The 17,177-nt window shown below is 43.5% G+C and overlaps 1 protein-coding gene across 2 annotated transcripts in view; it reads right to left on the bottom strand.

The window, feature by feature from the left end:
* Positions 1-17,177, bottom strand: part of GRIN2A (glutamate ionotropic receptor NMDA type subunit 2A) — a 385,539-nt gene that overhangs the window by 30,959 nt on the left and 337,403 nt on the right. For both annotated transcript variants that reach the window (XM_036279357.1, XM_036279358.1), the window contains one exon: positions 4,377-4,564. In XM_036279357.1, the coding sequence (XP_036135250.1) occupies positions 4,377-4,564 (188 nt within the window). The remainder of the gene's footprint in view (positions 1-4,376; positions 4,565-17,177) is intronic.

The following is a 17,177-nucleotide window of genomic DNA, read 5'->3' as shown; positions in this document are numbered from 1 at the left end:
GGACTGTAAGTTCCTGGAAGGAAAGAAGAAGAAGACTGTGACATTCCCTTCTTGGAACCTCAGTGCCTAGGAAGGTATATATATATATATATTTTTTTTTTTTTTTTTCAATCCTCACTCACCTAAGGATATGTCCATTGATTTTAAAGAGAGGAAGAAAGAAAGAGAGAGAGAGGGAGAGAGAGAAAGATGGATATGAGAGAGAAACATCAATTGGTTGCCTCTCATAAGCACCCCAACCAGGGACTGAACCTGCAACCTAGGTATATACACTGACCTGGAATTGAACCCACAACCTTTCAGTGCATGGGACAATGCTCCAACCAACTGAGTGACACTGTCCAAATAGAAGGTCTATTTCTCAGTAAATATTAGATATTCATGCTCAAAGCTGAAACGTACCTCTGAGTATTGTTACTAAACTACTGAGAGCAAAGATCCTCATGGTGCCCTCCATCGAAAGGACACAATGATTGTACAGGAAAAAAGGAAGGTAAGGTCTTATTGAGATCCTGTGTATTTCTTAAGGCAGATCGATAGCTCTTTTCCTAGGGAAATGCCTGGCAGGCTTCATGTAAGAAGTTCCCTCAGTAACCTAACACTCCACTGAAAATTTATATTTATATAGCTCATTAAGAAAATTTTAAAATACTTTTGACACTCATTACACTCATAATTGTCCACTGAAGCTACTCTATAACAAGAGATAAACACTCCATTCTAGAAGATGAATAATAATTAGGTACTGCTCAGCACTGTGCTCTTTATAGGTCTAATTTTAGAGCATAATTAATCCTGTTGAAGCTGCATAAGATAAGTGAAATATTTATGCAGCTGTGTTAATTTATGTATTTACTCCTAGAGAGACATTCAGAATTGGTCATGGCTTTCCGGGAAGATTATGTTAAGACGCCCCCTGGAGCAACATAATTTTCTCTCTGATGTCTTTGCCTCCAGATGGTCTCTGAAGATGAAGCTGAAAAGACACATTTTCTAACCCCGACAGTCTGACCAGGAAAGCAATGAGCCAGAACATATCTATAAGAATCTAGACACTCTGCTACTACCAGGAACATGCCTCTGGCCTATCTGAATGCCTTTACTGTTTATTTTTTATTTGCCAAAAAGAGGATACTTTCTATTGTTTCCATGATAGTAACTTGACCATATTATCACCAACACAACACTACGTAAGGTGTGTTGAATATTAGAGTTGTGGATGGATAGTGATGATGATGAGGAAGTAGAGAAAGAAGATGGTGATGATGATGATGGTGGTGGTTATAATAATGGTGGTAATGATAATGATGATGATAATGATGTTGGTGATGATAATTATGGTGGTAATGGTTATGATGATGGTCATGATGGTGTTGGTGATGATGATGATGGAAATGATAATGAAAGTGATGATAATGATGATGGTGATGATGATGATGGTGTTGGTGATGATGATGATGGTGTTGGTGATGATGATGATGATGGTGTTGGTGATAATAATGATGGTGATGATGATGATGACAGTGGTGGTGTTGGTGATAATGACGATGTCAATAGTATTGTTGATGATGATGGTAACAGTTACCATTTATTGAACAATTCTATTTTCAGGTGCTGTGTTAGCTAATCTCTTTACATGCATTGTCTCATTTCATCTTCACACCAACCTTATAAGATAAATATGTTTATATTCAGTCACAGATGAGGCTAAGAAAATCACCTCTTTCACAGAAGTATTTATCAATGGGACGATAGAGTTATTTCAGAGATGCACTAAATTACTCCTTCCTAAAGGGTCTACAAACTTCAAGTGTCTAATTAGCCAACTTTGAAAGACATCTTAGAGAATTAAATGTATCAGGAATCTTACACAATTGACTCTCTTCTAGATTAAGGTCCTTCAAGTACAGGCTTTGCTCCTTACTAGGTAGAGGGCCTGCAAGCCCTCTGAACTTCACTTTTCTCCGCTTTGAAATGGAGTTAAGCAATATTTCACTTCATAAGGTTGTTATGAATATTAAATTAAAGAACACATGTAATGCATCCAGTATGGTAATTAGCATATCCTATTTCTTAAACATGTTGCTGTTTCTTAACAGATTTTGCATGAGTGACAGCAATAGTGGGTAGTAGAGTTAGAACTCATTATTTGACAGCTACCCATCATATTTGAAAATTTCCTGTTAAATGAAACACATCCCAACACTAATAATTTATCATGAAATCCTTCATTGACCAGTTATCTATTATGTTTAGTTTGTTGTGGTGTTTACTATTATAAACAATACTCTTGTTTGCTGAGTGGTTCACCCCACATAGGGTTGCTTAGGCAACCACTGCAGTAGATGGAACAATTAGCCCCAATTCTTCACTCCTCTTTGTGTCCACACCCATCGTCATAGAACTTGAAAACTCCTCTCATAAAAGGTAAAGTGTATCTTCAATCACATGATCTTGGGCTTGGCCATCTGACTTGGTTTAGACAGAGGGTGTTAGTGGATGTGAATGTGACAAAGAGCAACTTAAAATGTGCATGTTCAGTTAGGTTTCCTTTCTGTGCCTCTGACATAGCCAAGAAAAAAGCTTCTCCTGGGTGGCTGCTGACCTTTCAGCCTGAGACCTTGAATAAACACATGTGGAGCAGAGACCACATGATTGATCCATGGGCTTGCAGAGGCAGGAGAGTCACTGGAGCCATCACAGCCTGAGGCGGAGCTTCTCCACTCAACCTGCACTCCCATGAACAAAATATATGCTTATTGTTGTATGCCTCTATGATTCCACAGCAATAGCTGGCCAACACAGCCACAAAGCACTATTACATAGCAGAGAACATGGCTTGTGATCTGAGGAAGTTACAAATGTCCTAGATGGAATTCAGAGAATCAGATGTTCCTATTTGGGAGTTAAACATAAAACACATTTAGATTTCTTGATGGCCCTGTGAGAATCAAGGTTCAATTCTGAAAGAAGAAAGAGGAAGAGAAGCTCCCAGGAATGATGTATTGGTTCAAATTCCCACCAACCCTATGCACTAACCTCCACCCATTTCATTGTACTTGGCCACAGTGGTTGCCAGATTTCCCTCTCCCAGCTCTAGATGGCATAGTATATTCTGTAATCACTCTCTGTAGCCTCCACTCGTTCTTGAATACAGTGTCCTGAGACATTTCTGATTGTCACGACTCCAGAGGCTACTGAGTGTATGTACCCGACTCACACTTACTCAAGTTTTCAGTAACTTGAAAACTTGCTGCCTTTGTCTTTCCCAACTCAGTGCTGGCAATTCAGAGGAAAACCAACCTGCCATTTGGACTCTACAGGACTCTAAAGACGATGTCATGGAACAGGCTGTGTGGAGATCGCCAACTAAGAAATAGAGTATAGACAGAAGAAAATGCTGCTGGAGACAGAGTTGACCCAGTTAGCTCTATGGTTCCATGAACCCCATAATCCCATTAGATGGTAATCCCCACGAGGATGACTTTTTATTTATTTATTTATTCATTTTGCATGATAGAAATCCAAGGAGTAGACTGTAGTAAAAACCCATGAGATTTCTTTTCTGCTCACTATTCCTTTTCTAGAAATTGCTTCTCTTCCATTCCTTCCTAGGATAATAATAGGAGCTGTTGTGTTATTACAACATAGCCCCACCCTGTATTCACTCCTGATGGGATCTTGATCCTAAATGTACCAGGAATCCTTCCTCTGGGATTTGAAATTGAGGATTGACAGACTAGAAATTTTGACGTTCTATAAACTGGTTATGTAATGCCACTGCTCTAGAGCAGAGTTTCTCAACTTCAGTACTATTACTTTGAGGTCAGATAATTCTGTGTTTTGAGATATGGGGGTGGGACAGTCCTGGGCATGGTAAGATGTTTGCCATCATCCCTCATCCCTGATCTATACCTTGTAGAAGCCAGTAGCCTCTAGAGTCGTGACAATCAGAAATGTCTCCAGATATACCTAAGTGCCCCCTTGGTGGGGGAAGGGGAACCAAAATCCTCCCCTCCTCTTGAGAACCACTGCTGTAGAGAGAGAACCTATGAATTCCTGCCATTGAGGCCCCAGGACTGCCCTGGTTGCTGTATTTTTTTTCCTAAATCTATATGCCCAACTCTTTCCTCAATTCACTGAGATGGACCTTTCCACATCCCTAAAATAAATTCCTTAAAAAACTGTAGTCATCTATAATTGGTTTCCATGATAAACAAACTAAAAAACCATAGTATCATGTGATAGGCAGACAATAAATACTTTTAGTGAGCAAGTTCATCACACAAAGATCCATTGGAAAGCCAATGGGGAAAAAAAACATAAAGTGCAAGGGTCTCAAGTCCCCCAAAGAAGGGGGTCACCCAAGGTCTTACCATCACCCACAAACTGGAGCAGGGCCAGGTCTATCTGCCTCTTCCAAGGGGAGCCCTTCTGGAGGGCAATTCCATAGCCAGTGGTAGCAAAGATGTACCCGCTCCCAATGGTCACCAGCTTGCAGCCTTCGTCCCGCCCAGCCTTGTAATTCAAGACTGCCGCATCGTAGATGAAAGCGTCCAGTTTCCTGCAATGACAAGAAACCAGGGAGTCATGGCAATGGCGGGATACTGTCTCGGAGCCCAGCTCCCAAGGTCTGATGCAGCATCACACACTTTCTCTCACACTGGGGATGATGACTCATGGTTGCTCCATCCTCTGGTCATAAAAAGATCTATTTTTAATGAGGGGATAAAAAAAAAAAACAGAACCCTTTCTTTCCAAGTTGCAAGAGGCGGTTAAATAAAGACGTGAAGAATCCTTACACCAAAGTGAGTAAACAGTTGAGTTGGCTGGTTTGTGAAGTGTTGCCCTTAGTGCTCCCAACAGTGGTGAACAGCAGACTATTTAGAAAGGTTGCATCCAAACAAAGCAAACGGTTAAGGGGCAGGAAGATATGGCACGCGGCAGCAGGTGAGAGCCACTCAACAAGGCTTCTTCCTCCCCAGAGACATGCTTATTGTGTATTTATGCTATAACAATTTTTACACGATAATTTTTAGAAACCCAAATAATGTAGACAATACTGAGAATATAATTAAAAAGAAAACTGCCCATATTTCCATAACTCAGAGGCAACCTTTGTTAACATATTGATGAACAACCTTTCAAAGGTTTTATTTCTTTTAATTGTTTTTTCTTTATTGATTTGAGAGAGAGAGGAAGGGAGAGGGAGAGAGAGATAGAAACATCAATGAGAGAGAACATCAATTGGTCACCTCCTGCATGCTCCCCACTGGGGATCAAGCCCACAAACTGGGCATGTGTCCTGACCTGGAACTGAACCGGCGACCTCTTGGTGCATGGGTCAATGCTCAACCACTGAGCCACACCAGCCAGGCCCTTTCAAATGTTTGAAAAAAAGTGATTTAAAAGAGAGAGAGGGGAAGGGAGAGAGAAGTAGGGTGGGCCCTCATCTATTAGGACTGGTGTCCTAATGAATAGGGGCAATGTGGGCACAGACACAGGAGGACGCCATGCAGAGTGTGGAGAGATGCTGCCGCAGGTTCACAGACTCCCAGAAGCTGGGAGACAGGCTGGAGCAGCTCCTCTCTTAGCGCCCTCAGAGGGAGCACGGCCTTGTCAACACCTTAATCGTGGACTTCTGGGCTCCAGACTCTGAGACAAATAACCTTGCTGTTTAACCCTCTCAGTGTGTGGTACGTTTTATGGCAGCCCTCGGAACTAACACACAGCACGGAGCAGCCATTGATAATACATAAATGAATGAACTCCGCTCTGTTCCAGTAAAAGGCTATTTACAACAACAGACTTGCCCATGGGCCGCTGCTTGCCAACCCGTGCTTCAATCCCCCAAATCGGATTCTAGCATGGAAACTAGTTCAAAAATTGCTTTCTTTTCTCATTCCACACCACCGCATACAATGAACATGTTTCGTGTCGACAAATACAGCCCTTTTGGGGGATACGTTTATCTTTATTGAGGTATAACTTACAGGAAATAAAATACTAGATAAAATTTGACATATGTACACATCTTGAAATCACCACACAGATCATTTTCATCATCACAGAAGTCCTGTCTGCCCTTCCCAGTCAGCCTCCCCACCAGAGGCCAGCACGTGTCACCTCCTCAATGGCACGTCTGTGCCTCATTCACTACCTAGATCCCTGTGAGTGGGTGTGCATATTGTTTCCAATTTTTAAAGTTATGTAACAAGGCTGGAATGATCACCCTTGAACGTGGGGATGGATATTCGACTCTAAGGTAGGCAGGAAAACAAAATCGGAGATCACTGAACTTCCTCAACTTTACTGCCTCTTCTCTAACAAGAAAACAGAAAACAGTGAAGCACAGAACAATGAAAGTGGCAGAGAGATGATGCAACACGCTGCCTCCTTTCAGAGACAGCTGCTAAAGGATGCCCTGTGGGGACCAAACGATTTGGAAGGTTTACGGCGGCATTCTTCACTTTAATTTTTTGTTTCTGCAACGATTAGAGGTGGGGCGAGACTACCAGGCTGGTCTTGCCACCAGAAAGACCCTGAAACTTTCATCCAGGGCTGCAGGCGTGGAGACATAGTTTTACCCTCTGAGAGTATTCACAGGGAATCAGACCATCCGAGCAGAAGAGGAAGAAAACTGTGCATTGCCAGTGGGGTGGTGACTCAGGGCCAACAGACCAAGAGGAAACAGCCTGTCTGGAGAGCTGGCCACACAGAGACCTGTGGAAACAGGGGAGTTTTGAAAGGTTGGGTTGTGTGTGACAGCTGTAGGGGGTGTGGACGAGCAGGTAGAAGAGATCTGAGTTCTAGTCCAGATTTGGAGGATGGTGTGCCCTCAGCAAAGTCACCTCTTTCTTTTGCATGGCCGGTGGGCCTGCTGCGAGATACTCGTCTAGCTGTGGCATTCTATAATTCTGCAAGCCAATCGTCACCTTCTGTCACTCTTCATAGGGAAGTTGAGACTCTGGATGACCTGTTTCCTGAAGATTTCAGGCCACGGATGGCATTTGTCCTCTTGATGAAGTAGGGGGCTTGCAATGTCCATACTTCACATAGCAAAGTTGCCATGGAGATGCTAAGAACCTGGGTTTTATTCAGACTTTCTAAGCCCCACCCAAATCTTTACTCTGTTCCTCAAAAAGTGCACAGAATTACACACATATGGGTGTGCAGGGGCATTCAAATTTCAAGGCCACAAGCTGGTATTCATGGGGTGAAAGTTTTCCCCATCCTGTTACCCACACAGGCCAATGCATCTCTGGGACAGAAATCTAAAACTGTACCCGGCAACCACAGGAGATGTGTCCAGCAGTGGTTTAGATCGTCAAGCACAGATTTCAGCAAATCAATACCATATTTCATGACAAATCTTCTTTTCAGTTGAAAGAAAAATATCCTCATTGTTAAAAAATTTTTTAAAAATTAAAAGTTGCTGACATCCTCAAGAGTGGGCTTGGAGTCAGAGTCTTTGAGCACAGAGTGGACAGTATCTACCCTTTGTGGGCTGCTAGAAATAGAGTGAGGTCATATAAATGATGTGTGCGCCATGACTGGCACATAGCAAAGGCTCGAGACACATAACAGGTGCATTCAGTCAAATTCTGATTTTACGGCAAAGGGGCTCACAACTTTTATGTATTCTATGTGGCAGGTCCAGTCCTGAATATTTTATATGTTTTATCTCATGTCATTCATTCCTTTGTAAATGCACAGATTTACATCTACTGCCATCCCTACTGTGAGACGAGAAACCGAGTCACTGAGACGAAAAGTCACTGAGACCACCCAGCTTAGAAGTGGCAGCAGCATTTGGACTTCCACAGTCTGATACCAAAGGCCACAGAATAACCACTATGACCACATGCTCCATCACACCTATGGAATTAATGAAGGCAGCTCTGTCTATTGCTTATGACACTCAGACTGGGGGTTACGGCTATAAATCCAGCCCAGAGCTATGAGAAGGGGAGCAAGGATGAGACCACAATAGAGTTTTAAAAGATCTGGTGGGTGGTTCAGCTTCATGTGACTCTTTCCCAACACATCACAGTGTGCAGGGTCTGGAGTCACCCCACAGAAAACGTGTCTGGCCCATTTGTTAGGGAGATGTTTCGGTGCAGACGGCCATAGCTTCCTGTCAAAGGTAAAGGTGAGAAAGAAGAAAAGGCCCCCTGGAACTGAAGCCCAATTTAGGCCAAAAGCACTTGGGAGGTTAGAGCTGTGATGGCCAGAGACAGTGATGTATCGGGCTGTCGCGTGGTGGTTGACAGCCCTGGGTGTGGAACCCCACAGAGATGAAAGGCTGGCGTGGGGAAGGAGGCCCTCAGAACTCAGAGTAGTCCACTGGATGCTTGAGGACTCACAGGGAAGAAACCCAGGGTGCTTCTCTGCCCTGTGTTTTCTTCTGCTTTTCAAGAGGAGCTTGTCTCTGTCCCCCACCTTCCCAGCTCCTGCTGGGGTCACATGGCTGTCACTAGCTTCTCCTACTGGGTGGAGGAGGCTCAAAGATCAGGATCAAAGACCCAAGATGGGGACAGAGCCCCTGCCCTGCCCAACTCTACTCCCTAGAGAAGGCGGATCATTTCTTCAAACATTTGTGACAAATGAAACGACACCTCGGCTCCCCACCGTGAGGGCTGAACCAGAACCAAAGCCTGAAATGAATGCCGTCCTGGCTCTGTGACGTGCCCACCCCCTGCCAGACATCACAGAGGCTGTGTGGGTGCTGTTACCCTCTCCCTGTCACCGGCAGTCCTCAAGGAAAGCAAATGATGGAAAATGACAGTAATTCAGAATGAGAGGAGGAAAGGAGACCTCCTTTCTGCAAATTTGCAAAGAAGCAAAGTAGGAAAGAATGTCACGTGTGCCCGCGGTACTTGAACCTTGCCGCTTCCTGCCAGACTTTTCTACAGCTTTGAAGAGCTGCTACAGCTGGTTGGAGGGTGTCGACCTGATCCTGTTACTTCAGCCGGTCTCTCTTGTACCTGCATGAGGGCCTGAATGTTCACTCCAGCCCCGAGACTGTGAGCAAATCCCTTTCCCCCAACACAAGGAAGACCACTGCCCCTTTGAGACTGGGAACTTGTATTGTCAAGTGGCCTGACATTTCCTAATCAAAAATTTCCGGTTTTAGCTCTCCATCTTCTTATGCATGTTTTCAAATGCTCTCTGGGGGGTCTCAGCACATTTAAAGGCTAATTATATAGTTAAAGTTAATTATTCATTCATTAACATTCAAGAAGCCTTTAACAAGACATCGACTTGTTCTGATGAATTAATGAAACCCCTGTGTGTGTGTGTGTGTGTGTGTGTGTGTATTTTGGAGGTCTAAAGTGTTACTGAAAGTTAAATATCTCTTCGATGATAACTGAACACATTGTTTTAGGTCACATCAAAGCTTTGTCAGGAAGAAACACACCACCCAGCAATGTAGGCCGGTCAGCATGTCTGGGCAACTGTGGAACATGGATGGGGTTCCAATCCAGCTCCATGAACAAGGCCTGGCTCTGACACGTCTGGGAGCATCCCGTCGGTAAGCTGGGGGAGTAACAGCTCTCTCACGGGGCTGGCTGGGGATGGGTGGAAATGGGGGTGATAGTGTTCTGCAAATTGCAGATGCTGGTGAAAATCCAGGAGACTGTTGGAGCAGTGAGGACTTCGCCGAGCAGGGAAGCCGTGGTGACCCAGACCACCTTCAAGCACCCAGACCCCGGGCTACCTGCAGGAGAAGGGCATTCGTGGGCCCGAGAAGCGGCACCGCCGAAGCATGACAGCCTTGTGAGTGCCCACTTAGGCCAGAGCCAGTCAACATGCACAGAAGCGACGCCTGCCACCAGCACAGGACGGTGTAAAGCTGGCTTTAGGAACGTGGCTCTAGAGTCCCGTTTTGACTCTAGGTCTGTGAATACAATGTTTAATGCATTTTCAGTAAGGAAGCATTTTTCAGAGCAAACTCCATTAAGCTAATTTAATTTCTAGATTGATGTCTTGCAGAGCATAGCTAAATTGTTTCCATTTTGGGGGGAAACTGTTTTTTCACTGCGATCAATTCTTCGGTGTTTAAATTTCATAAGGCTTTGATTCATTGATCAGCATTCGAACCATAACAAATTTTACTGATTTATAACTTCTGTTCTTTTGACTTTTCTTTTGTAGTTATTATTTCCATCAAGTCCAATGCTCCTGGGTCAAAATTGTGCAGAGATCCAAAACTGGCCAAGAAAATTGGAGTCATAGATGGATTCTTAGTCAATTATAAATTTCACCCTGTGTGCTTTTAGCCGTCACGAGTTTAATTCGTGTTAATTATTCACAATGACTATTACTATTCATTGTGAATTGGGTAAAAAAAAAAAAAGACTGATGGTTAATATTTATTTTTTAACTGAGAAAATTTTGAGCAATTTTGTAAGCTAGACCAGGAGAGGGAGGAGAGGGAGAGAAAGAGGGAGGGAATGATACAGATGGAGGCAGGCACCAAGCAAAAACAAAGACAGAGAAAGAGGGAGGGAAGGAGGGAGGGAGAGAGAGAGAGAGAGAGAGAGAGAGAGAGAGAGAGAGAGAGAACAAGAAGTGGAGGGAGGAAAGAAGACAGTAAGACTCAGAGAGGGAGAGAATAAGAGGGATATGGACTTATAGGGAGAAAATAAGAGACAAAGAGGGAGAGAAGGCAGGAGGGAAGGAGGGAGACACAGCAAGGGAGAGGGCAAAGGAGAGAGAGAGAGAGAGAGAGAGAGAGAGAGAGAAAAGAGGAGAGGACAGAGAGAAAGAGAGAGAATGACAGCAAACACTGGAGACAGGGTACACACACTTTGCCTATTGACTAATAACCTCAAAAACATTAAGAAGAATTAGCCCTGGCCAGTATGACTCAGCAGTTAGAGTGTTGGCCCTCAGACCGGAGGGTTGTGGGTTTGATTCCCAGTCAAGGGCACAAATCTGGGTTGTAGGTTTGATCCCCAGCCCTGGTCAAGGTCATGGGGAAGGCAATTGATTAATGTGTGTCTCTCAAACTAATGTTTCTCTCTCTCTCCCTCCCTCCCTTCTATCTAAAAATCAACAGAAATAATATCCTTGGGTGAAAATTAATTAAAAAAAAAAAACACAGGGAAAAATTAAAATGATATAGCAAACCCCTGCTTTGTTTCTGTGAAATTTAACATTAGACCCAAACGAACCATGTCCAAGGAGTTGATGGACCATGTAAAGCAGTCTTTTAATTTTTTAGATGAGGAAACTGAAGCCCACTGATCTCTGCCCAAGGCTTTCCATCGTCACGATTCCAGACTGTGTACTACTTGGAACGCAATGTGCCCGGGCAAGTCCTCAGGTGGGATGTGGGGTCAGAGAAACAATACACGGGGTGCTGGGAGTCTATAAACTTCTCTAAGCCTTGATTTCCTGCCCCTGACCTGAAGGAAAACAATCTCTCCCACGTGGTTGTGCTGGTACAAGTTGAAGAAATTTGCTAAAATTTGGGATACGTTTATTTTGGTGAATTATAAAGCACTATACAAATACTATTCTTTCCTCACGCTACAACTCATGTTCTGCCATAGGAAAAATCTTGATTCCTTCTGGAATGTAAATATTTTATAGAGTTCCTTAGGATATACTTCTCAAGGGTTGGGATCAGAGCTGACCATTTACTGCAAATTCCAAGGTGCATAGAATATGATAAAGAATGCCCAAGGTTGTTTCCTTTGTTCAAACTTTTCTTGAATGTTTACTATGAGCCTGACACTGTGCTTTTTTGCCTGCATATTGCATTTAATACATACAATGGACTCCCACACAGAGGAACCAAGATTAGCATCATTTTGTAAAAGGAAAACTGGGGTTTAAGGAGTTAACTTGTACCAGGTCCCAAAGCTGGACATTAGCAGAGGGAATTCAAATCCAGGATGCATAGTTTTGAAACATCACATTATACTGGTAGTGATACATGATACTGCTGAACTTGTCACACATCAGGACTACAGGACAGAGAATCTCAAAGGCCAGAAAACATAAAAACGAAAGAGATAATGGGGAAGAAGTCAATATTTGATAAAACCCTATTATGTTTCAGATACAGTGCCTGGTACTTTCCCTAAGCCAATGCATTCAAATTCTCAAAGGAACTGCAGAAGGCAGACTCACAGAGGTTATTTAATTTGCCAAAGGTTACACAGTTGGTAGTTATCAGAGCCAATGTAGGAAGCTAGATACTTCTCACTCAGAAGCCCATGTTCTGTACCAGGAGGCCACTCAGAAAATAAGTCAGTCAATCAATCAGTCAATCAATCAATTGGCTGAGTAAGACTAAAATTTCCAAGACAGTCTGAATACTTTGACCCAGAAACTCTACTTCTTGGGATCATTCCTAGAGAATTGTGTATGGAAGTGCACAGAGGACTCATCAAGACTTTAGCACAGCCGCCCAGCTAATATCCCCCAGAGGGAAATGGGTAAGTGAATTGTGATGCGTGCATACCATGTACTATTTTCAGCAGCAGGAGAGAATGAAGGCAAAGACACCTACAGATGTGGAAGGCTCTTCAAAACATGGTATTCACTGAAACCCGAATGGTGACATATTGCAGAGTTTGACTGCATCCCACAGAATGAACTTCTATAATTATGCGTGGACATACAAATATATGCAGATGCCTCACAAAGATCTAGGAGAAATGGTGTAAAATCAAACAGAGAGCCGAGTTTACCTGGTGGTGGCGGTGGTTTGGGATTGAAACATGGTCAAGGAGATGCTTATATATTTACATTTTTTAATTTTTACAATGAGAATATATTTTTAATGAGAAGCAATACAGCACAGTGATTCAGAGTACAGGTGCTAGAGCCCTAGATGGGAAGCTGACCAGCCCAGACAAGTGACCTAGCCTCTCTGCACGACAGTTTCTCTGTGTATGCCATAGAGATATTGGGCGTCCCAACCTCAGTGGGCTGCTGTGAAAACTGAATGAGGAATTATAGGTAAAGTGCTTATAACAGCACCTGGCATAGAGTGAAGACCACCAAACAACTGGGATGGAGAAGGCACAGAAAGCCAACCAGCACAATGATCACATCGCTTGAGGGTGGGGGTCCACACGAGCCTATATTGCATACGTGCACACTGGGCATCAGGTGGGCAAGGTGTCAATCCCAGCAGCACCCCCTCAGTGGAGCCCCAAGTAGTGAGGCCTTGTACCCCCGCCCCCCAAGACATCAGAGGAGAACCTTCTCTGCCTGTGCTGAGGTTGGACACCTGTCAGAAGATGGTGTTAGGAAAACCACACTGTAACCAGGTGCCTGTTGTAGGTGGAGGTGTTCCTGCAAAATCATATAGAGATGAAGGTTGAGACCAGAGTGATGTGGCCACAAGGAGAGGGGTGCCTGGAGACCCCAGAAGCTGGACCAGACAAGAAAGGCTCCTCCCCTAGAGCCTTCTGAGGGAGCGAGGCACCTTGAGTTTGGACTTCTGGTGTCCAGAACTTTGAGAGAATAAATTTCTATTGCTTTATCCACCCCCCCCCAGGTTTGTGGTAATGTGTTATGGCAGCCCTAGGAAACTACTACAGGGAGGAACTTGAAGGGGTTGTATCTGAGCCTCTATTACTCCTCCACCTGTACCTCTCTCAATGGGAGGAGACTGGAGTTGCCAGGGCAGGTGCCACTGATCAGAGTTGGCAGCGGGCACTTACTAGGGGCTGTAAACATGTGCTAAGGCCTCCCAAGCCTGCGCTAGCCCAGCCCCAGGGAAACTGGCTCCTTCCCCTGCTGCTAGATCAAGGCATTGGGAGAACACACAGGCCAGTGCTTTAACACCTTGACGGTGTTAGCACCAGGGTCAGTAGGAACCTGTTTACAGTTTTCACAGTGGAGAAAGGAAGCTCAGTCCTGAGATTTTGCAAACCCAAGATGCTGGTGGGCAAAAGCATCCACTTTCCTGGTTCTCGTCCCACTGCCTCATAACGGAGGGGTCCAGCCCTCCCCGGATGGCTCACTTGCAGGCAAAAGCAGAGTTAGCCCATCAGGAGGTGTTGGATGGAGTTTGAGGGCTGATTCTGCCACGTGCTTAACCTTTGGATGAGTTGCTTCTGCTCCCTGAACCTCAGTCTCCGCTTCTGTCAATGGGAGACAACGCCCATTTGGCAGAGCTGAGTCGGGATGAAATGAGATCACATATCTGAAGTTCTCTGAAATGTCCAGCAACCATAAAGAAGCAACGAGCCCTAAGGAGATGGACTCTCCAGGGAGCTCCTACTTCTTCAGCCTTCCCCGGAGGAACTTCCTAGGCAGGTGTATCCCGGCATGAGGAATACATCCTACTTTTGGTTTATTTCCTCCTGGGAGTTCATTTCTTTCACTCCATCTCAATGGAAGGAGAAATATCACCCCCTTTTAAAGCAGTTTAAGGCTTTCAAAGAAAAAGAAACCTTTTAAAGTAGGAACAGAATTGTTTCTGGGTTTGTATAATAGTAGGAAATTAGAAACAGGCTAGCTGCAATGTTATGGGAATATTCGTACTTACTGTTTTAAGATATGACTCCAAGCATGGGTTCTGGAGCAAGTGTGACCTCAGACAAGCTATTGAATCTCTCTATGCCTATTTCCTCCATTGTAAGTGAGTATCATGCTAGTCATTGTCTCATGAGTTGTTATGAGGTTTAAGTAAGATAATGCAGGCAAAATATTCAGAACAAAGTTGGCACGTAGGTAAGCTCTCCACAAATGTTATCTGTTAGAAAAACCTCACCTCGTTCCCCAAACAACCCAAGTACCTTATTCAAATTGCAGTAGAATAAGATTTAAACATACGGGTAAAGCCAATTGAGTCGAGTAAAATCAGAGGTAGAATAGTAGCTGAGGCTTTAGGGAAAGTCCGAAAGCAGATATTCAGGACATAAGCTCATCGCAGTTGCTCACCAACGATCATACATTAAGCTCCGAATTATGTAGTAGCTCAAGCAAAAGGAAAGCTGTAAGTAGTTTCAGGAATGGTGTTGTCCACAAGATAAAAGCTTGCTCTACAGTGAAGAAAAACAATGCTGTTCGCAGCACAGAAGTCTGAGAAATGATGTAGGATGTTATTCTCAACACGTTGGCCTACAAGCGCGGCATCAGCAAGCTTGCAAAAAAGAGCTGCTTCTTGTAGAGCCCTCCAAGGCCAGCCACGGTATGATGAACATGCAGAGCAGGAAAAAATGAGTTAATTGATATTCCTCTGGCTCAATGAAATATCGCCTAGTCATTAACTGAAAACTGACCAACAAAAGGGTACAGATCGAACTGAGAAAAGCAAAATACAGGCTTACATGTGGACAAATGCCCAAAGAAAATGCAGAAAGAGATGAAGAATTCTGTTCAGAAGAAACATTTCCCTGATTATTAGAAGTAATACTTTTGTTGCCAAAAATGTGTTAAATATGAAAGGATATGAAAAAGACCGGAATTCTAATCATCCAGCAGAATCTCTGATAACATTTTGACGTATTTCATTTTAGTCTCCTTTCTTCCCCTCTCTCTTTTCTTCTCTCTCCATCTGCGAGTTTACAGAATTGAGATCCCACTTTATTTAATCTTCCCCATTTTCCCCTAGTTTTAATGCTTTATGGGTGGCCTTCTGTCACTATAATTTTATTAGGGTTTAATAAGAAATTATTCCAAGTACAAAGAAATAAAAAGAAAAGAAAGATGTCTGTGCTTTCCTGAGCTTTTATTAAGGAAAAAATTTCCTAAGCCTATGATGTGGTAGCAATTATTTTTGAGCTTTATTTGCAGTGTGGAGGTGGATCTCAGAAACCAGGTCATTGTCGATCTGATTTTCTCTGGAGATGATGCTATCCCATTTAGGAGAACAGCTCACTGAACCCTGATGTCTATGCCTGCTTTCGAACTCAGCTGCTGAAAAGAAACCTTCCAAGTTTGATTCTGCTTGACTGATAAAGTACAGCTAATAAGACCTGCTCGAATGGCATCCTTGAAAGGACTTGCTCTGCATAGCAACTGAACTTCATTGAGAATCCTTTTAGCTTCCTGGTCTACCTTTGCCTTGGAAATTTCTACATCCCTGGATCAGTTTCTTTTGAGGGTGGAAATGAGGATGCTGTGATATTGTCAACTCTCGGATCATTAATTGATAAATATATATTATGTATGTATATTGTATATGATATTAAGTATGCATATATATGATTATATCACATATATGTCCTCAGTTTCCAAGTCTCCCCTAAGCTCTAATTTCTTTTCTTTTCTCTTTTTTTTTTTTTTTTGTGGTATGTGCCCCTAGTGGGAACTGAACCTGGGACTCTCTGGTCTGCAAGCTGATGCTCAACTGCTGAGCCAAACTGGCCAGGGCAGCTCTAATTTCTTATATCCAACTGCTTAGAGGCATTGCTGAGTGAGAAGGCAACCTACCTCCCATGCTTTAGAATGCTACAATGTAGTCACTCAGTTATATAGCCCATTGGGTAACAAGTTAACCTCGCGGAGCCTCAGGTTCTGCATCTCTTAAAGGGGGTCACAACTGTATCCACCTCATAGAAGTGTTGCGGGGATTAAATGAGATTATGCATGTGAAGTGCTCAGGGCTTCATGTCACAAATTGTTAGGTTTCAGTAAATGCAAGGATGATGTGGAAATATGATGTTGTCCCAAAGGCACTTCCAATTTAACATTCTCCAACCTAAACTCAGGTTCCTCTATGCCTCTGCTTCTCCTGAAATGCCCTTCCAGTTTCTTGTTCTATCCACTCCAGAGAGAACACCATCTCTCAGTGTTCACCTAGTGAGCCTCTCAAAGCCCATGCAGTGCCTGTATCTGTCACTAGAAGTGCTCATAAAAACATGGATTCCTGGACCCCACCGGCTTTCGGACAGGGATTCAATGCTCACCTCTTCTATGAAGACAGTTGTGACACTTGCGGGTAGATGTGACCACCCCTCCTTTTATTTTTATAGACACATCACTGAGTACGGTTTGAATGTTGCAAAAAAAAAAAAAAAAAAGTGCTCATTGGTCAAAAGACAAACCCTGCCTTCTCATTCTCTCGAACTACTGAATGTAAAAAACGGCCAAAGACGCTTATCTGTTTCTCAACATCGTTGAGCTGGAAATAAAACCAGATAGGAATCTGAGGGGCCGGAGGGCTAAAGATTGATGCTTCTAAAAGAAATTGGGACTTTTTC

The sequence above is a fragment of the Molossus molossus genome, unplaced genomic scaffold (assembly GCF_014108415.1).
Source record: "Molossus molossus isolate mMolMol1 unplaced genomic scaffold, mMolMol1.p scaffold_m16_p_3, whole genome shotgun sequence".
Lineage (NCBI taxonomy): Eukaryota > Metazoa > Chordata > Mammalia > Chiroptera > Molossidae > Molossus > Molossus molossus.
This window is presented reverse-complemented; position numbering and strand designations above follow the sequence as displayed.